This window comes from Betta splendens, chromosome 6 (genome assembly GCF_900634795.4).
Source record: "Betta splendens chromosome 6, fBetSpl5.4, whole genome shotgun sequence".
In the NCBI taxonomy this organism is placed as follows: domain Eukaryota; kingdom Metazoa; phylum Chordata; class Actinopteri; order Anabantiformes; family Osphronemidae; genus Betta; species Betta splendens.
The window spans coordinates 17,657,231-17,677,922 of record NC_040886.2 but is presented as its reverse complement, the minus strand read 5'-3'; the positions used below and the strand labels follow the sequence as shown (position 1 = coordinate 17,677,922).

General features: G+C 45.5%; 2 protein-coding genes across 11 annotated transcripts in view; one reads left to right on the top strand and one right to left on the bottom strand.

Annotated features, from left to right (window-relative positions):
- Positions 1-20,692, bottom strand: part of LOC114857517 (voltage-dependent calcium channel subunit alpha-2/delta-4-like) — a 54,863-nt gene that overhangs the window by 1,081 nt on the left and 33,090 nt on the right. For 7 of the 9 annotated variants that reach the window (XM_055509885.1, XM_055509883.1, XM_055509884.1 and 4 more), the window contains 23 exons: positions 20,594-20,668; positions 20,297-20,383; positions 20,053-20,124; positions 19,706-19,767; positions 19,308-19,375; positions 18,838-18,883; positions 18,598-18,695; positions 18,429-18,519; positions 18,105-18,197; positions 17,772-17,893; positions 17,599-17,667; positions 7,833-7,894; positions 5,654-5,668; positions 5,239-5,283; positions 5,092-5,154; positions 1,545-1,615; positions 1,358-1,433; positions 1,225-1,277; positions 1,049-1,104; positions 870-890; positions 663-780; positions 407-527; positions 196-273 (listed from right to left, as the gene is read on the bottom strand). In XM_055509885.1, coding sequence (XP_055365860.1) covers positions 196-273; positions 407-527; positions 663-780; positions 870-890; positions 1,049-1,104; positions 1,225-1,277; positions 1,358-1,433; positions 1,545-1,615; positions 5,092-5,154; positions 5,239-5,283; positions 5,654-5,668; positions 7,833-7,894; positions 17,599-17,667; positions 17,772-17,893; positions 18,105-18,197; positions 18,429-18,519; positions 18,598-18,695; positions 18,838-18,883; positions 19,308-19,375; positions 19,706-19,767; positions 20,053-20,124; positions 20,297-20,383; positions 20,594-20,668 — 1,662 coding nt within the window. The remainder of the gene's footprint in view (positions 1-195; positions 274-406; positions 528-662; positions 781-869; positions 891-1,048; positions 1,105-1,224; positions 1,278-1,357; positions 1,434-1,544; positions 1,616-5,091; positions 5,155-5,238; positions 5,284-5,653; positions 5,669-7,832; positions 7,895-17,598; positions 17,668-17,771; positions 17,894-18,104; positions 18,198-18,428; positions 18,520-18,597; positions 18,696-18,837; positions 18,884-19,307; positions 19,376-19,705; positions 19,768-20,052; positions 20,125-20,296; positions 20,384-20,593; positions 20,669-20,692) is intronic. The other 2 variants (XM_055509888.1, XM_055509882.1) reach the window with 1 other exon arrangement.
- On the top strand, positions 10,966-17,249 carry LOC114857537 (leucine-rich repeat and transmembrane domain-containing protein 2-like). Of its 2 annotated transcripts, none has more exons than XM_041071040.2 (4): positions 10,966-11,549; positions 14,781-14,898; positions 15,013-15,693; positions 15,913-17,249. In XM_041071040.2, the coding sequence occupies exons 1-4, from the start codon at positions 11,481-11,483 to the stop codon at positions 16,389-16,391; spliced, it is 1,347 nt and encodes a 448-aa protein (XP_040926974.2). In that variant the 5' UTR covers positions 10,966-11,480; the 3' UTR covers positions 16,392-17,249. The 2 variants fall into 2 exon arrangements, with proteins under 2 accessions (XP_040926974.2, XP_029009946.1); XM_029154113.3 differs by having other exon boundaries at positions 10,967-11,549; positions 14,804-14,898; positions 15,913-17,242.

Genomic DNA, 20,692 nt, shown 5'->3' with positions numbered 1-20,692 from the left:
ACTGGGGAATCTGTGCTACACAAGTCTGCACATCCAGTTCTACAGCTTTGTCTCCTGTCTGCAGCTACATATTTTACTGCTTAAGAAGCTGTGTGTCTCCAAACACTTAAAAGTCAAAAAGGCAAAAATAAATGCATGTTGTACTAAACTATCTTATTGTACAATGACACTTGTTCTACACACTAAGGTGCTGACCTTCGGGTGATAGGAGTGACAGGACTCCGGACGCCGCCGCACCTTCTGGGACTTCATCCTGTTGCACTTCACTGTGGCGTTATGTTCACTGACATTAAGGGAAATGTGATCACAAACATGACACCAGTATGTGGAGCAACAGTACGTCAGCGCTCAAACAAGTCCTCCCTGCAGTGACCACCGAGGGGCAGCATTGCTCCAGCAGTTAAAGGATATATTTAATTTCTTTGGGATCCAGTAGAATCGATCCATACTGACGAGAACAGTCACAGTCGGCCTGAGTCACGACCAGAACCAGGTTACTGTCAGGGATCTGCTGAACCACAAACATCCTATAACACACACACACACACACACACACACACACAAACACACACACACACAGTCACTGCAGCTTCACACGGTGTTTTACAGCCAAAAACATCAGACGACAGCTGCAGAGAAACGTGTGTGAGATAGAGACATACTTCTGACAGCGTCCACACTTGATCAGGCTATTTGCTTCTTTGACAGAAGGTTCGTACATGAAGCCAGGATACGCTGTGTCGCATGGGAGATATGCCTCCACCTTCTTCTGCTTGTGAGCTGCCAAACACACACATATCACAGGTATCAGAAGTGGAGCGGACCTGAAATCAGTACCATAGAAGCTTCAACAGACAAACTGGACTCACACGTGTGATAGCCAGCTTTGGCTGATTGGATGAAGATGGGGGTGATGATGAAGACGAAACCATCATGTTGACACAGAATGAAGGATAGAGCAGTGATGATGGTGAACACACCCTATCTGTGTGGTTTGAGCTTCACATTAACTGGCAGCAAGCAAAAACGAGTGTGATCAAAGTCTTACCGTCCACAAAATAATCTGAGTGCCAGAGACCACAGAGGTTAAAGTCCAATAGGAACCTGATGAGACACACAGAGGCCACAGACGTTACACACATACAACTACAGCACCTCAACTGCATTTAAACAAAACCAGCCTCAATCCACTGATAAACTACAACATCAGCTGTTGACACTCACATCAGTGCGTTGGAGAAGAACCATCGAATTAATGCTACGATGCCGTAAAATGGCTGCAGGAGGAAACAGAAAACAGAATGAACTCGTGTTGTGACACAGTGACTGATGTGCAGGTGACGGTGATGAGCCTCACGCTGAGCAGAGGGCGCGCGCTGCTGGCGTGGTGGTGGCTGTTCTTACACATGGCCTGGTAGTCGAACAACGACACTCTGCAGACAAATACACAGGCTTCAGATTCAGGCTGCACATTCACGCAGCTCATTTAGACGTGAAGAACCTAAACGTGAATCCGTGTGTTTCCATTCAACAAACACTCGTACTTCTTGAACATCCCCATCTTCAGCAGCGACGCCATGACGGAGCCGTCCACCTCGCCGAAGAAGCGACCAACCTGCAGAAAAGACAGCCGCTATTAATTTACTTTAGACTCAAAATCAATTAAGCAACTTAAATGATTAAAAATATCGTTTACTGAAATCAGTATGAAGTGTTCCTTTTAGTAAGTACAGCTCAGAGCCCTTCGTCTCTGCTGCTGTTATTTCTCTGCTTCGCTCCATTAATCTCAGAGGTATTTGTGATTTCAGTTTCATTGCATTAGTAGCTCTTACTGTACATACATACTCCCAGCAGAAGTTGAACTCCTCCGTGGATGATGTCCAATATAGTAAATAAACTGAATGCATTCAGTGACTGCAGGAAACACGTCTCTTGGAAGATGAAGAGCGATAGCAAATCAAACAGATGTAAAGAACAAACACGGGTCTGTTTCCGAGCGTGGAGAGCAGACAGGTTTTGCAGTGGGAATGAAGAGTTCATTTCTGCGTGTCTGCAGCGCCGGCCCTCAGCAGCAGAGCCCTGAATTATTCAGACCATTTTGTCTCTGCGCCTCTGTTCCCGTTTACAAGCTGCTCCCTGCTCACACTTTATCCCCATCTGGACGGAGTTCTGCTCGCAGCCTCCGAGGACCTGCAGGCTGCTGAGCTTTAACAGTGGGATGGTGCTTACGCTGAAGTTCTACCCTCTGTTTACCTGACAGCAGCAGCAGAGGGGAAACGCGCTAAAATAATCAGAAAGTGGGCACAACTCCTGCCAGGACACACGATGCAGCCGGGAACAAACCTGGCTCCATTCTGCTGACGGATCAGATTCAGCCTCCGTCACGTCAGCAGTGACCGGATCAGATCCCATTTCAACATGTGACATTCCAATGCTTTTGTCACTACATTCACATTCATACGCTGGTGGTCCAACAAGTCCACTTCATCCACCACTAGTGGCAAGAATCTAAAAGCTAAAGCTCTGTCCGTTGCTACTCAGTGAGTACCAAACCACGTGTGGCCTCTATGTGGTTACAGACACTTATTCATGTAAATTTCACGACTTTATCGCACATCATAGCTCATGTTTATAAGTGCAAGCAGTCCCGGCCCTGAGAGGATCAGTGGACTGCAGCAGGTGCTCAGACAGGACCATTGATCAACGCGACGCTGCCTCTGCAAATGGCCACCAGCACCAGACGCTGCGTTCTGCTCACCGCACGGCGGCTCTCTGACCTATTTCTTTTAGTCAGCACGGACTTAATTTCAGTACTGATAAAATATTTAGTGTGCCCTGCAACAAACCTTCCTTCACACCACAGCGGCGCGTGCACCGGGGAGGATTCTGGGCATTTCCACAAACTTTGCGTAAAGTCCAGCGCTCAGCAAAATCATGGAGGAAGCACTTTATCATAATATCTGCTTAGTAAGACCACAGGGAGCACAGCACACATGCAAATAGTAGAAACGCTGCTTCTACAGTAAATGATTCCTGAACAGTTTGCTGCTAACAAAATCTGAATCTGTTCCAAATAAAAATAAACCTTCAGATGACAGTGCAGCCTGGCAGCCATGTTTGTCTGCACTTGTAGCTCATGATTGACAGTTGTTCACCATATGCCTCATTTTCTCTTTAAATCACTTCACATGCTGCCAATTTGATCAATTACTTTGAGGCTGTAGGTCGGATCCACCCCTGATGTGTCGTTTAGCAGGACTCACCTGCAGACACACATTGTCACTGAAGAAATATGCTTTAAATGACACTCAGATTACACATCATGAGAGAATAACAACAAACTCATGGAGCGAGTGGCCTCAGGTTCATCTGATTAACAACCTGACAGCACTGACAGGGCCACTGGATGAGAGCTAAGCCTCGTTTGGCCTCAGCAGCTCCAGCTACTACTGCTGCTGCAGCACAGTTCACATCCTCATCATCCTGCAGCACACAGCGCCCGTTGGTAATGAACTAAAGGTCTAAAATTAAAATGAACCTTCCAGCTGAGCAGTAGCTGTGAGGGTGACCTTGGTGTGGTCACTCAGCTAAACGTGTGTCTTCAGACGAGTGCTGAGCTCAGAATTAATCCCCACTAATATGGCTCCTAACTGGCCGAGTTAATCCACAGCTGATGAGCAGCTGTTGGATAGAAAAACTAAAATTCCTGTCACACAAAAATGGTGAAAACCATTAATCTAAATCAGCTGAGAAATTGCTGGTTCTGAGAAACATGGAGAGTGTTCCTTAGAATAGAACAGGTGACTCACATGAAGTGTTACAACAAATCAAACTAAACAGCTACAATGTTAAATCATAACATGATCAGCATCAACCAAGCGTTAGATCCCAGATGGCTCAAACCTGACGTGCCGTTGGTTTAGCTCCACCCACAATCAGAGGTCAGGTGCGGCAGATGCTATATTTCACTGTTAATGTACCACACACACAGATTAAAACCAAAAACTGGCCTCAATTCCGACAGGGCATCCAGATGTTGTTTACGAGCACATTAAAGATGCCGAAAGCTGCTGTGAAGCTGGGAAATCACCTCCCGACATTGACCTGCAGCGCGTCATGACCATAACAGCAAAACTCCACAGGACCGTCCAAGGGAACGACCTCAGATTAAACAGAAGATTAACTGAGCAGGTCGGACAGATCCTATTAAATTAACCACGGCTGTAAAGAAACGTATCAGCTGCTGTTTTCAGGCGTCTTCTCCAAATTGAGGCATCAGTTGTCAGATTGATTTTCTTTCCCCTGACAGGCTCTCAGCTCACATCAGTAAACACACAAAATCAACCTTACCAGAGTTTCAATATCTTTTAGCAAAAAACAAGTGGCCCAATGTATTCCAGCTACAGTGGGAGAAAACGCTGAAAGTCTAATCTTTATGAAACCTTATGAATGACACAGCCCTCTGGTGTTTGGTATTATGAATTATGGCAGCTGCTTCTCTCCAGGACACTAAAAACGTGTCTTAATCCCAAAAAGCCTGAAGGCTATCGCCGTAAATGTGTGATTGTTTAAACAGAGACTAGTGGAGCTCAGAGCTCCAGGATGTGTCGTTGTGTGATTCTCTTGCATAGCAGCAGGGATGTAGTAACACTGGGCTAATCCAGTTCCTGAGGCGAGACAACGCCACCAGTATTTATTACTTTCATTTTGTCTCTTTGTTGCTGTCGACACCAGACAGAGCTCATTGCTTCATACTTCACACCAGAAGGGCCTCTAGAGCAGACGCTAGCAGCGAGCACATGGCAGCATTTAGTTTATGGACAAATGAACCTGCAAAGCTACACAAAGTTCATTCCAGCTGTACTTCACGTTGGTGTAGGGAACCTTTTCACAGTACGAACACTGTTCGCATTACAAATACTGACAACTAACACGTTGAACAAATACAAAAATGTATCATAATACTAGAAAAAAATATTCCTTAAACCTCAACAAATAGATGTTGTGGGCAGCCCTGAGTGATGAAAGTATAGACAAAGTAGATTGGAGTGGATGTGAGTTGGAATCAGGTACAGTGAGGTCAGCTCTTACCTCATTCCTCTCTTTGGACAACAGGATGAACCCGTTGTTGTCAACTAGGAAACAGCTTAGTTCCTGGAAGAAGCACAAATGACACGTTTAGGTTGTGAACACAGAGCTGACGTTTGGTGATGAACACAGTGGAATGTGGGTACTTACAGCACTCTCACAGCTGAGTGGACACACGCCATCAATGTTTGAACACTAAGGAAAACAGGACAGAAAGAGTAAGACACGGTGAAAGGTCGTGACAAGGAAGCGCCGCATCCTCAAAGAAGTTACGTGTTCTGCAGAAAAGCTGCAGAAGCTGTAGTTGACTGAAAGATGACTTACAATAAAATGAAACAATACATAACGGTTTTAAAAAAGGTAGCAAAAAAGCGTCTCTAAACACAAAAAAGGTCTGTTGACTAAACAATGACCTAAGGAGTCCCTCAAGGCTCATTACTTGGTCCTGCTTTATTTTTTTTATCAGTCACTTCTATGCAGATGATGCATCATCACAGTAAATGGTTCCAACTGAGGAAAGGCATAGACCATTTTTTTTTCATTTAAACCAATAAATAGCACTTACGTCTGTGTCGCTGGGCTGAGAAGGGGAAGAGGAGTTGAGAATGTGGGGGTTGAAAAAACAGAAAAAAATTAAAATATTTTCATATCAAACACAGTCCTTCTCTGGAACCTTAAATGTTTATTATGCAACTCACAATATTTCTGACTTCATGTCAAACAACAATAAATGACTGTTCCAGCAGGAAACATACACAAGCACAGCAGATAAATGCACCTGGTTTATGCTTCAAGGTGAAACGTGGACACAAAATCAAACACAGCTGAAGAGCGTTAATGTAAAATAACCTCATGTTCTCCTCAGAGAAAGAGCTTTGTTCATTACTCTAGTTTTATATCCAATTAAAGAAAATTTGCAGAAACCTTAAAAGTCAATATAATTTAAAATTGGTTTAAAATGTGCTGTGAAGTCAGATCAGGTAATTTCACGCAGCTTTGTGAAAACATTAATCCAGCCTGACACCCCTCAATAACGATGTTATCACCACCATCAATCTCTGCAGGACGTCTGCACATTCAGCTGCAGGACACGAGCACAAGGTTAAAAAAGGTGTGTGTGTGTGTGTGTGTGTGTGTGTGTGTGTGTGTGTGTGTGTGTGTGTGTGTGTGTGTGTGATCATATTTGGGACAATTCTGTAACAAGATTAAAGTCTAAAGCTTAATGAGGCTGCAAAGCTGATTACACAGCAGACAACGGAAATGGAGAGATACGTTTCCTTCTAATTAGATCCCGACCACCAGCAACAACATGCTCAATAAGTAGAATTTGTCACAAGTGTTGCCGGAGGACAGGGCACGTTGTTGCCTCTGGCCACATTCTTGCAATGATGCCATCAGATGATCTGCGCAGCTACAGGAAGTGGATTGATGTTAATGGGCTAATGGTTGCTTTTTGTGACACAACCACCAATGTTTCTACCAACAATCAAGTAACCGAGGTTTTAGTCCCTAAGTCTAAATAAGCCCAAATAATGAAGCCTGGTTCACTTACTGTATATTTAACATATAGGATTAAGGCTCCTGCTGACAGCAGAGAGGAACATAGGTTAACAATAATACTATTATTTATATATTTGATGCTTTTGTATGTGATCTCATAACGCCAAAGCATTTAAACTAATTAAAAATAAAACTAATTAAAACACTTCACCGCACCATTTTAAAGGCGACATAGCAGAGGAAAAAATAATCATAACTTCTGCTCACAACACACAAAAAGCATGAGACACTGTCATTACCTTTACTTGTGTTATAGGGAAAATAAAAATAAGTGTCTCTACATATAAATATAATTAATTAATTATTAATGTTAATTAAGTATAACAGGACTTTATGCTGTGCCGATTCCACTTTCTAATGAAAAGTCTAAAGGACTTAATGCTTATAATTAATGGCTCCTGTTCCCCAGTGAACATAAAAGATAATTGAAAGAAAAAGCCCCTTAAATCCAGAGATCGTTATCGGATGGTCTCCTCCTTGTAAACGTCTACTAATTGCATTGCTGAATGTTAAATAGTTGACACTGGTCTCACACGGTGACAAAGTTCTATGATTCAGGGACCGTACGGAGTGCAGGTCTTCAGTCTTGTGTGCTGAATTACTACATATAAATAAATTGTAAGCAATCACGATACTTCCCTGGTCTGAATGTAGTGCAACAGAGGTTTTGGTGAAAACAGAAATTCTTCTTTCATTTATCTTTATCATCGCCATCATTGGTTGCGGCAGCGCAGGTCAATAAAACAGGTCAACCCTCATTTTCTGTGTGCTCAGCTGCTTCTCTCTTTTGGGGATAATAACTTCATCGTGCGCTTTTGCTGCGAAGGTCCTAACGGTGTTTGTGACTGAACGTCATTCACTGTGAATTCAGCAGTTTGTCTATAAACACAAAACGTCAACTGGGGTTTGACTCTGAACCTTCAGCAGCCTTTTGAAATTAAACTACTGTACAGAAACGTGAAGATGCTCACTGACGTTGACCTACTGTACAGTATAGCCGCTCCAAAGAGCAGCTCACGTTCACATTATTCTACTGATCAACAGGTGGACCAGATGAACCTGGTTTGGGTTATGACATATACAGCTTCAAACCTTATTAATAATAATCAGTATTAATCAGTTAAGGTTAAATATGTCGTCCACAATAATGACTGATTTAGTGAGTGAGTGAGTCCTCTGGTCACCTGCTTGGCGATGGCCCAGAACCTTTTTTCCAGCAGATCCAAGGACATCTGCACCCCAATAGCTAAAAATAGAAAACACACACACACACACACACACACACACACACACACACACACACACACACACACACACACACACACACAATATTAAGACAGATCAGGACGAGATGGACTCTGAGGCAGAGGCAGCAATGAACAGTTTGCAGTGTCTGTAGAGGGCGACAGGAAATCAATTTGACCCAGGCTTCACCTCTGCCGTGTCCTGGCGCTAATGAAGGGATGTAAACACTGATGAGCCTGATGGTGTGTGCTCTCCTGTGGGCTGGGTAATGACACGTCCCTCAGTGATGCACCGTAGACGCTTTATTACTCTGAGCATCAGGGCAAAGTACGCAGCAGCCATTAAGGAGCTCTACTCTATTGATGACCTGCGTGAAGTCAGACGCTGGAGGCGACCAATAATGTCTTGGCAGCACTTATTACCATCCACGCTAAACGGGATGGAGGAGAACTGACCACGTCTGTACACCGTCCGCTCCGCCTAGAATGGATACTTCACCTGCTCCTGCTTTAAATACTGGAAAAAGTATTTAAAGGATTAAATGTTTGGCCAGCGATGATCAGCAAACAGGCTTGACAGAAAACTGCCTTAAAAACTAGAGATGTTAACTAATAGTTAGTTGTGATTTAGCTACTGTACAACCCTGGTCTATTTACAGTGTGACTGGCAGGAGGAAAGCAGGAGATAAAATACTTCCAGTAGGTCAGTGGCCAAACATTGTGGCATGATCACGATGAAGCACATAAAAGGCTCTATGCATTAATGACACGTCTCAGAATAATAACCCGGTGAGGCTTTGAAAACTTAAGGCAGTAGCTTCTGACAGAACCGGTCACATCCAAACGGAGTGAAGCTGCTTTGAGCCACAGAGCTGCAGCATTAATGGGCCCCGGGAAGAAATGCAATACAATTCAATTCACTGTTAAAGCAATAAATACCAGAATTAATCGAAAGGAAGCTTAAACTCTACGTTTTCAGACCTCACAGACTACAACAACACAACATCTGAATGACTGCATATAGAAAACACAACAAATCCCACTGAGCAGCACCAGGAGACAGAGACACACACACACACACACACACACACACACACACACACACACACACACACACACACACACACACACACACACACACACACACACACACACACACACACAGTGATATGAGGAGACCCGTCGCGGCGCTTATTGCGCCCTGGTGTTATTGGAGAAACAGAGCAGCTGTAAAACCTTTTATTTCTGGTTATTGCTTGTTATTGAGCTTCCAGTTATCGACTGCATCTCCACTGGTGCTGCAGCAAAACAAAACGCCGCTCTTTGGATTAAGAGCAGGTGAGACAGGAGCATTCCCACTGTTCCACCTTGTCATTGTGGCTGGTACTGCACGTGGCCCAGAAACAGGACCTCAGGTCCACAGAGGCTCAGCTCAACACGGTCAGTAGAACCTATTGTTTTGCGCTGCCTTGGCGCCAGGAGCGGCCGGATCCTGCAGCACAGAGAGGAGCTAAAGAGCCGTTTAGTCCCATTTAAAGTGGGACACAGCTCCGAGCGGCTTGAGAGGCAGCGGCGCTGTTAAAGAGGGAGGAGAAATGTGATGCTGCATTTGTGTTCAGAGCCAGTTGTGACCTCTGGGTCCTTTAAACCTCTTAAGGCATCACTCTTTCAATCCTGTAGAACAGCCTCTCTGCAGACTCAGTGGTCAGCGACTTTGCTCTGCTGTTCCCTTCCTTCTTTTTCCTTCTTTCCTGTCAGCAGTGTCCTTATCGCCGCCCTTCAGCACTGCAGCTGCACCGCTTCTGCTGGAGTCTGTAGGGACGGCTCCACGTCTCATATTCTAATACACAACAACAAATGTTTCTCCCACTTCAGGTTCTGTTATATCACATATTTATGTTTCATACCTCTATGATATATTATATATTCTTTTATTTTGGTACTGGACCGAACTTCTGCTTGTCAATTGTGACAGAAGGTTCTGATCCAGCCCCGGACTCCTTCACCACCATGCTGATGTCATAGATGCAGTTTTGAAACTGATTAAAAAAAAAAGGTAAAAAAAGAACAAAGACATCACTTCTGGAACACAGGAACATTCTGGAATTGTCTTTATTTGCATTTGACATGCAAACAATAATAAAGTGAAAGTGAATCAATATCAGTGATGATTGAAGAGGATTAGTTCAAGTTGAGGATTACTGCGGAGGCTCTGTCATATTGGGCCTGTAAATATTCCTTCTCTTCCGCTCGCAGGGTCTGGTTTTTAGTTTGCTCCAGCTTCCACAGATAGAGGATTAAAGGATAAGACAGACATTCTATATATATGTCGCATTGTCAACGAATCTCATGAAAAGCCTAAAACCAACACGGAGTGCTTCCAAACACAAGCGTGTGTCTCATGGTCACAACCTTTAAACACAGACCTGCTCTGCGCTGATGGATTCATCGCCATGAACGTCGACACTGGTTCATTTGTCGCAGTTTCAAAAATCATCGTACAGCCAAAAATAGTCCACGTCTGAAAATACTCCCAAACAAATGCACAGTTTATCCAGTGTGAGCCCTGTTTGTTTAAATTATTGAGGTTTCATTTAACTGAAGCTTGTGGTACTTTTAAAGATTTACATGGAACGACAGACAGAGAAAGGGAGGACTGGGACTCTCAACAACTAGGAGACAGAGGCAAAGACAGAAAAACATTGCAGCCTAAGCTGATTTGGACGAACTAGACCTCAGTGTCAGGCAAATATGAAAAGCAGCTCACACAAGGACTGGGGTCAGTTTCTGTGAGCTGTCGCTTCCTGAGCCGAACTCAACTGGAACCTTTTCCCACCAGATGCTCAGCACTGACCCATAACATGCTTATGCAGCATTCTGTCTTTTGAAACATGGATGAGCTCCACTCATTTCAGCATCAGTGGAGCCCACAATGAAAAGGAAATGCAGCTGCAGTGGCCGAGTTACACCACGAAGCGGCAGCAGAGGAGGTTCATATCACGTGTATCTTCAGGGGGTTAAACAGACCAGTTCCATCCTCTCCATGTCCTCCCACAACCTACAATGAAAATTTCATTTCCTAATCCGTCTTTCATGCTGAATTCTTTGTTCTAAAGGAACGCTACATGCTGCAGCCTCTCCTTTAATCTCTTGCTTCATTCATGCAGAGCTCAGCCTGCAGCTGCAACACATGCTGCTGTTGCTATTTCTGTCAAACTGCTTTAATGCACATTACACACTCAGGACGAGGGCTTCGGCACACACACCATTAGCGGCAGCATGTGGCTCGTCTTGCTCTCTCTCTCCCACACACACACAGGCTCTCTCGCCCTCAGTCGGTGAGCTGGATGTGTTGGACGGAGCTCTGAGGCGACCAGAGGAAGCCGACAGAGCAGCGATGAGGACGAAAGGGCGTTTGTGGTGATGAACAGCATTTGAGCCAGATAACAACTACAGTCCAGCTTCAACTCAAGATTTGGTTTCAAGCGGAATCTGGAGCTTTGAGTTGGAAACAGTTCCTCTCCACAAACAATTCTGATTTTAAAGCTAAATGGGGATTTTTAGCTTTTTCACCCCCAAAAGCAGCAGATGAAGCAGAAAAAGACCAGCTTCTCATCTCGATCTCTCCGATTGGAGGCTGAAGCGGCAGAGCAGATGGTGAGCGATGAGTGTGTGTGTACACTTGCCTCTGAAAAAGGAGTGTGTGTTTTAGCCTTGTGTAGCCAGAAGTACAGAGCTGACACCGTGTAAACACACTTTGACTTTGCTCTATTCAAGATGTATTCAAATGTTCAAACATGAACATTTACATGTTTGTGGTTCACATTTCCATCAGCAGAACCCGTGTCACTCAGGGAACGCTAGCTACTTGAAGAAGGCTGTTCTCAAAGAAATGTTGGGTTCATTAACGAAACAAGTGAAAAGAACATCTTCAGAGCTTAACATGTGATCTTCACATCTTTTATGATCTATAAAAATCACTTAATTATTTGCTGATCTAGTTTTATTTTTTTCGAGACAATGATACGGCGACAGTTTTGTCGGTTTGTTGCCACTTAAAAAAAACATCCAAGTTTTTCCAGTTTAGGGAGAGAGGAAGTGACTGGTCTGCATAAAGCACAGAGCTCATCCCATCAAACACCTGAAGCTACACCAGCACCATGACTGAACATCACTGACATCACTAACGCTCCTGTGGCTGAATGGAGGAAATTCCTGCCTGGAATCACATGACTGCAGCCCAGAGGAGCAGCAGAGTTTGCTGAATATCCACTGATGGATCAGACGCTCAAACGCTACATAGTGCAGGGATGACTGTGTCTATGTGCAGCGCTTCTGGCCGTGTAGTGCACATCTGAGCTTCTCAGGGTCTAAAAGCCTGGGGAGTGAGTCTGTGTGTGTTTCGGGGTGCACTCGCTGCTCACTGTTTACTCGCTCGTCCTGCTGCAGTGTTTGCGCTCTCTGCCTTTTGGACCGAATGCCTCGTTCTCAGGCTGTTTGGAGAAGAAGGGCAGCTATGGGGGCGGGAGAGGCTGCCTGTCAGAGGCCATTAGGCAGCTAGCGGGGCACCAGGCTGCAGCCAGGAGGACCGGAGCCATGCACTGCAGGTGGAGCAGACTTTAGCGTCTTTAGCAGGACTTCAACCTGAGTTATAGACGAAGATAATTAGGAGAGGAAAAGCTGCTTTGTTGTTTCTAATCATCTGTACAAACATGAGGACGGCATGGTTTTATATTTAAATATAATTTACCCAAAGAAAAGTGGAACTTCTGCAGTAACTTCTAGTAGCAACTAGTGCAGTTTACAGTAAAGAAACTTATTTGAGGTACTGATACTGCTGCAATAACAATTTATTAGTCATTATGGGGAAATTCTTTGGTTGTGAACAGGCAGCTATTTATAGGGGGCATACAGTAGAAGAAAGTCCATTTTAATCATTTTATAATGAATGCTTGTTGTATGTGGGATTTGTTGGGTTTAGTTGTGTAAGGTCTTAAACCTTACTTTGTAAAAGTAAGGTTTAAGACCTTACTTATCTCAAGGCACTTTGTACAAGTGCCTTGAGATAACTTTGTTGTGATTTGGCCCTATATAAATAAAATTGAATTGAATTGAATTGAGAAGTGAAGTTGGTGGGTGAGAGAATCAGTACAAGCGCCGTAAAGACCTGCCGGTCTAGCAGCCAATGAAGACGGTGCTAAGACAGTAAACGCCTCGGTCGCACTGAGCAGCAGGAAAAGCAATAGATGTGTTGCGTAACACTGTTTTCACTTACATTCTCCTGAATCACATGCAAAGCAAATAAAAGTGACTCAAGCGAGTCAAGCTCCAGATTATGACACACAGCGAGTCTCAGTCGCTTCACAGACTATTCTGCTCTAACTCTTAAAGGAAACCCAGAGTCAAACATTTTCTTCGAAAGCTCGGTAGAACTGTATGAAGCTGTGTAGAAGGATCCTAGTCACATGTGACATCCTCGGCCTCATTGCTCAGTAATGTCTTTAAAGCATGGAGGACATGCTCAAAGAGACGAGGCCGAATGAGCAGGAGACACGACCTGCAGACAAGCAGCCAGCGACTTTGGCTCCTGACAAACAAAAAGTGACACAACGCTAGCGCTTGCTGTGTCTCTTTGTCTACACTCATGCAGAGGAGGCTGCGCGGCGGGTGCTGAAGGTGTGTAGCGCTGCGAGTACGAGTCTCCGTCTGCAGGATTTACTGGAAATCTTCTCTGTAAGTTGATTGATGCCCATCTGTTGCTGGAGGCAGCAGACGGTTTGGGGGTGAGGGGCAGCACAGGGTCCACGTGGGTCTGATGAAGGCTCGCTTCATCCTCTCACACGCTGCTGTCGCACAACAGCCCAACAGCCCACTGTGGTCTGAGCTGAGGCAAACACCACACCGTCCATCAGTTTATATCTACTCATCAGCCACACGTCTACACGTTCCACTGCTCCAAAACTAATATGATGTGAAAACCGAGGCGCCATCTTCTAGTTTCTGTTCTCGTCATGGTTTGTAGAACAGCACTGACTTTTCCTCACAGATGCGTTTGTCTCTCTACTTGTCCTCCTTGTTCTACCTGCACTGTAATTTCCCCTGATTTGTGAAGTGGGCTGTGGCCTGAAGGCAGCATCCTGCCTCCTGCATCTGCAGCGGCGACTGGCAGTTCTGCCAACGAAACAAAAGGACCTGCAACAAAAGAAAGCCCTTGAGCCAGACTTTCTCCAGCTCTTTGTAGAAGCTACAGGCGAAGGGTGGAGTGACAGCACTTCTCCTTTTCTACAGCTTCATGCATACAGTCGACACGAAGAGAAGGAAATGACCCAATTAAGGAATAAGAAATTAAAATATTGCTAATGTTGCAGTGTAGCTGTAGCTGCAGGAATTGTGAGTGGGCGTCAGGAAGATAGAAGTTGGCATCGACTTTTCCTCTGCTGTTGGTGTTGGTGGTTAAAGACAGAGGATTATTATTCCACTTCATCAAGAAGATACTCGTGTTCTCTCTCTCAGCATGAGAGAATGGAAACCGCTGAGGACAAAAGAAATGCTGTGTGTTACAGCATAACGCAGCCGTGTAATACTAATACAGTGTAAATCACGGGTGCCAAAGACTAAGCTGCTGCTGCTTTTTAATCTGCACCACACAGTCAACAAACATGGCATCAGCTGCAACACGTGTCCCGCGATGGGCTGTCGGGTCTGAGAAGGTTCTGGGTCAAATGTGCAAGATCACACTGGAAGTACGATTGAGTGTTTAAAAGGAATATAAGCAATCAGTCAAAATGTGTAGAAATCCACCAATAACCAGTAGTATTCTTTAAAAGAAGTAGCGTCGTGGTGTAAAATCTACGTAACAGAATGCAACGATGCAAATCTCAAACACAGGTTACGTCCCGTCTCCTTCTCAGGACCCGCTCCACAGACGGATGCCAGCCTGAAGCCGTTCTGGAGTCAGACATGAAGAATCAGGACCAGTATGGACGAACCCATCTGGAGAGTCTGGGTGAGTCTGAACACGTCCTCCTCATCATTACACTGGAGGGATTTAATTGATGCTGTCCTTGTGCAACAATCCCTGCAGAGACATGTGAGGTTTTCACGTCATGTTTTCCCCCAGTCTGCGCAGGCCTGTCCAGTCTGGTGTTGGTTCTGTTGGGACCGCTGGGTTCTGTCCACAGCTGTCCTGGTCTTTGCACTTGCTACGGTAACACCACGGAGTGTCCTGCTGCTGGGCTCCTCTCCCTGACGCCCATCCTGTCACTAGACCAGGGCACCCTGATCCTCCGTCTCCCCCACAACAACATCTCCTCTTTGGGCAGAGCGGACCTGTCCAACCTCAGCAGCCTGGAGCTGTTGGACCTTTCCCACAACCACTTGTCCTCACTACAGCCCGGAGCGTTCTCCGGCCTGAGCGGTCTGCACTGGCTCAACCTCTCTGCTAACTACTTCGGGCTACGTCTGGCGACATCTGACCCAAACAACAGCACCGAGGCCCTACGGAGCTTCAGTGGAAATAAAGGCACCATTGGCCTGAGCAAGGACGTTTTTAAGGGGCTGTGGCGCTTACGAGGGCTCGACCTGTCCTTCAACGGCCTCCTGTGGGTGCCCAAGGGTCTGCTGGATGGGCTGCAGAGGCTCGTCTGGTTGTCCCTGGCCAACAACCGGCTGGTGGCCCTGGACAGAGTCACCTTTGAGCCGCTGGTGGAGCTGCAGCATCTGCAGCTGGCAGGAAACCCCTGGGAGTGCGACTGCAAGCTGAGGGACTTCAAGCACTGGATAGAGTGGTTGATTTACAGGGGTGAGCAGGGCCATTGGCTTCTACACATCTTAAAGCTGATAGTTGTTCTGGAGCAAATTAGTTTATTATCCTTCTAACCGAAACCAATGAATCTCTGCTCTGCAGCATGGATGGACGTCTGAGATCATAATGACGGCCATCTCTCTAATTCCTTCATCCTCCTTCACTGCACTTTATCTTTCCCCTCCCTTCCTTTTGTTTCCCCTCTGTCTCTCGTAGATGGGCAGGTAGATGCGATGCAGTGCAGTCTCCCAAAGGATTTGAAGGGCAGAGACATGCGCAGCGTGCCGGTGGAGATGTTCAGCTACTGCCTGCACGGCATCTCCAGGGACGGCGTGCCGGGCTACGCCACCCGGCCGCCGTGCCCGCCCGGCCGCATCAACAGCAACGAGGACTGCGTGCGCTACCGCTACCGCCCCCTGAGCGTGCGCCGGGCGCACGGCACGCAGATCGTGGCAGGCGTGGTGTGTGGCACGGTGTGCGTCATGATGGTGGTGGCCGCCACTTATGGCTGCATCTACGCCTCGCTGATGGCGCGGTACCAGCGGCAGATGAAGCGCCGCGGCCCACCTCTGATGGCCGAGTCCGGAGCCGAGACAGACATGGAAGACGGGCAAATGTCCCCGACCTCAGCGGAGAAGTCGCCGCCAAAGGAGGCCTGTGGGACGGTGCACGGCTACCGAATCAGCAGCTTCTGACACGCGGCTTTGTACAGATGCTAGATCCCGACGGGACCCGAGGCTACTTCAGCGCCTCTCATCGCTGATGAGACGACATGTGGAGAGGAAAACCCTGCAGCTCTGCAACTGGGCTGTAAATCTCTGGGCGGGGACTGATTGTACAGCTAATGGACCGGATGGGATTCAGTGAAACTGAGATGCTGCAGCACTTCCTTTAATATATGGAAGCTCTGTGAATTGTTATTCCCCGCGCTGCATTTCTCAGCCAGCTTTTAAACTCCTTTGAGCTGCTGTTTGGCACTTCTGCACCTTGACTTCCTTTTATCTGTGTTTCATTGGTTGTTATTATTTATCTTAAAGTATCTGTCTTTGTCTTGCCTAAGTTTGCCCAACAAGCTTCAAAAGTACAAACATGTGAAATGTTTCCTTTTCTTATGTTCATCTTCATTGTTAGAAACGATTCCTTGCACTTCAATTAGGACGCTCCATTGTTAAATTCCCTACAAATAACAGAGACTTTGACGTGTACCCCTGTCCTACTGCCATCAGGTAAAAAGCTACTTGATGCTTCATGACTTAGATGCGCTCAGACTGTAGAGCAATGCTGCCACCTGGAGGGCAAGCTTTGAGCTGCAGCAGCTTCTAAATCAGCACAAAAAACTCAAGCAGAGTCCACATAGACACTATAAACATCCATGTGTTTAGATTTTATCCATATTTCTGTGATAAGCACATTTAGCTGTGTATGTAATTTAACTCAAGGACTGTTATGTTAAAGACAATAAACTCTAATATTTATGTAAACTGCTAATTTCTTCTTTTTCAAAACGACTGACATGACGACAAACTCAGTCCTGGTCACAGAACCGGGCGGTGCAACAACAGGGGAGAGCACACTGGTGTTTAAGAAAGACCCAGACTTCAGTTTCTCTGGAAACCCATTACTGCAGAACCACAACACTTGTGCAATCATAGCGCTTCACTGGCATATAATCATCATTATTTGACAGAAGAAACATCCACTGTTCCAGGAATATTGCATCACCTCCAAACTCATCTACTTCTGAGTATAGTAGTAGTGTAGTGTTTTTCCCAGTGTTAGAAGCAAACAAGTGAGATGTTTAAATACTGGGATTCAAAAACTGATTTTAAAACAGCAACATACAACATCACAGATGGAGCACAGGTCACATCAGAGTCCTGACAGAGACCAAGGAGAACTCACCTCCAGCCATGGCCGTCTTTCCTTCAGATGTCACCGTAACTGCTGTCGATGCTATGACGTACTTCACGCCTGCTGAGACAAAGGCAAGTATTACTATTATTACAACATTTAGCTTATCAGGCATTTTTAATGAAAAGGTTTTTGTTGTGCTTAGAAGAGGCATGGAGTCTGACCCTTGTCGTTGACGGGGTAGTAGTAGAACTTCCCAGGAGTGTTTTCTACAGCCAGTCGGTACCAGAGAGGGAAGTGATCGATGGTGAACAGGTTGTCTTTATCAGTTGGAGACAGGAACTTCCTGCAAAGGATAAGTTCAACAATGGTTTCATCTCTAAGACACAGAAACAAACCTGAGGCTTGACTATGAACACGGCCAACATTACTGGGCTGTAGTTCACCTACGGTAGACCAAGACCAGGTCTCTGCCAGACCTGGTCTGGACCTGACCTGAGCCAGTCACGCTTCACCCTCTACACTGACACTGTTTGACTCGCTGGACTGAACCTTACTTCGCCACTCTGCTTTCCACTCCTGCATATTTCAGAACCCTCATCAGGCCAGACCGAGTCCCGAGGAAGGCCGTCTCAACCCCCGGCTCCACCCTGCAGAGCAAAACAGACACAGCCAAAAAACACTTACTAGTGCTATTTGCATCATTTTTTATGAACAATGTCCTATTCTACACAGAGTTTTTTGTTAAATACGTTTACAGTAGGTCTCGATATTTGTTCTAACCAGACTAAAACTGGGAAATGTGCCCATAAAAATGCCCAGACGCACCTGTAGTTTGAGTGGTCAAATCTAAACCCTGAATGCATCACACTCTACTGTACCTGTCACTGAGCAACAGGGCGTTCCAATAGGCCTCCAGCGGAGCCGTCACTACAGCATCAAACAGGGTCTGCTGCAGCAACACCTCATCACCTGAGTAACAGACGGTCGTGTCTCAAAGGCTGACATGTCCCAGCGCTAGGAGAAATGTAGTGAAAAAGGAAGCCATACATTCAAGGTCAGGCTCCTTCCCCAGCAGGTAGCGGATGGCAGCCTGAAGCTGTGTGTATTTTCGGTGAGCAGGGTCGATATCGGTCTCACAGTAAGTCCTGAGGGAGAGAGGCTTGAATTACGACAAAGAGATTCAAAAGAACATGATGTTTTCTCTTTGTTGTAGTAATAAAGTTTGGGAGAAACAACGTCTCCTCATCTCTGTGGATCTGTGTCAGGCCGTGTGTGGAAGTGACGTACCACTCTGTGGCGATGCTGAGGTCTGGGGAGGTGAGGTCATGCAGCCCTGCGGAGGAGGGGGGTAAACGAAGGCACACAGATTCAGTGTAAGGGGTCGAGCTGCTCGTTGCCGCATAAACACCAAGCGCATGAATTACAGCAGCTGAATCTGCAGCACGGCTATAAGACCAATGCCAGTCGGCACTATATCAGGTTACACCATCGTAAAACTGACACCAAGGTGTTGATTCAGCTGTAGGATCATTTAAAGATTGGTTCTGTTTATGTTTTACAACACTTATAACAACTTTGGCATAAAAACACTCAAAGTGCTTCACACTTAAAGGAGACGAGCAAAAATGTTCAGCAACAAGGAATCAGGTAAAATGTAGGTTCGCTGAAACTGGGGGATGTGGTTGCATGAGTAAAATTAATTTTGAGTCTAATGCTGATGCAGACATTTATTCATGCAGCGTTTGAGGGACACCCACCTTCCTCCACAGACACGTTCCCTATGAACATCAGCTTTCCATGACCCCTTGCCAGCGCCATGCCGAAGCTGCAGAGACAGGGACGAGGTAAGAAGGTGACGTCTGAATATTCACCTGCTGCCATCTAGTGGTCCAACCCCTCAGGTACAACTCAGCGTTTCAAAGAGACAGAACCCATAAAGACAGGAATGAGCCCACTCAAACGGACTGAGTCTCAGTCAGGTGTTGAGGTTCATTTAAGTAGCAGGTAACTGACAGTATAAATGATAAAACTGATTATCTTTGTCATTTGACTGAACCTTAATACAAAGGCAAATCTCCTGTTAGCTTTGTTGGGAACATTTTGTTTTTAAAACCAAGCTGCACACATATATTTTCAGTTTCTTAAAAACACTAACCTGAAGGGTGTGTCATCGATGTTAGTGTAAAAGTAATCGTTGACCAGGTACAAGGGTCGTTTCTGTTGAGAGGACGGTTAGCAGAGTGTTCACATCTCAGCCACACATCAGGTCTCAAATAAAAAGCAAAGAGTAAATCTGTTTTTAAACGCATCTTCTTCAGAGCATGAAGTACAGCTGTCTGTTGTATCCTTCATTGTTTTATTTAGCAGCTGTCTGTTGTGACACATCCTGACTCTAGTATGACATCGCAATAAAGAAATTAAAGGCAGCTCGGCATCATCGGTTTTACCTCGTGTCAAGGTCAAAACAACTTCAATGAATTTACATGTTGACTGACTCCTCACCCCTTTATCCACTGAAGCTCTGATGCTCAGACTTAAGCTGCCCGTCTCTCCTTTCACCATGGCTGTTCTCAGCTGGAAGCAGAGGAAGACGTTAGACTGGAAGATGTGAAGAGTTTTATTTAACACTGTCTGACTTTGACTTTCCCGAACTCAGCGCTCTGAGATTCATCGAGCGGTATCTGACAACGATAATGATTCCGTCTGGAGTGTGTGTGTGTGTGTGTGTGTGTGTGTGTGTGTTTACCATCTCCTCTGTATCCTCCCACTCCACCTCAGACAGATCCACACTGTTGTAGTTTGGCTTGGGCTTCAGTTTCTTTCCATCTTTATACTGTGATACAGAGGAGACTGTTAGTGAGTCTGTGTTAGTACTGAAACACTGTACAAGTGTCCTAATAAATACTTAATAGCTTTGCCTCTAATGTACCCTTCAGGACATCTGCTACAGTGCATTATTTAAATTTAGATCTAGTAAATCAGATCCGCTGCTAAAATTAGAGCAACTGGATTTGTATTTAACCTGCACTACAAAAAAGCTCACCAAAGGTCGAAGGTCGGGGTGAGCCAGGATGTATCCGTTGTTATTGAGGAGGAAGGCGTAGCCATGAGCTCCAAGCTGCAGAGATTGAAATGTTTTAAT

Excerpts from the sequence above, each read along its gene's own strand:
- LOC114857537 (XM_041071040.2), top strand. The coding sequence starts at position 11,481 with ATGAAGCAGAAAAAGACCAGCTTCTCATCTCGATCTCTCCGATTGGAG. Across the intron at positions 14,899-15,012 it reads AACCCATCTGGAGAGTCTGG|TCTGCGCAGGCCTGTCCAGT; the intron begins GTGAGTCTGAAC and ends GTTTTCCCCCAG. Across the intron at positions 15,694-15,912 it reads AGAGTGGTTGATTTACAGGG|ATGGGCAGGTAGATGCGATG; the intron begins GTGAGCAGGGCC and ends TGTCTCTCGTAG.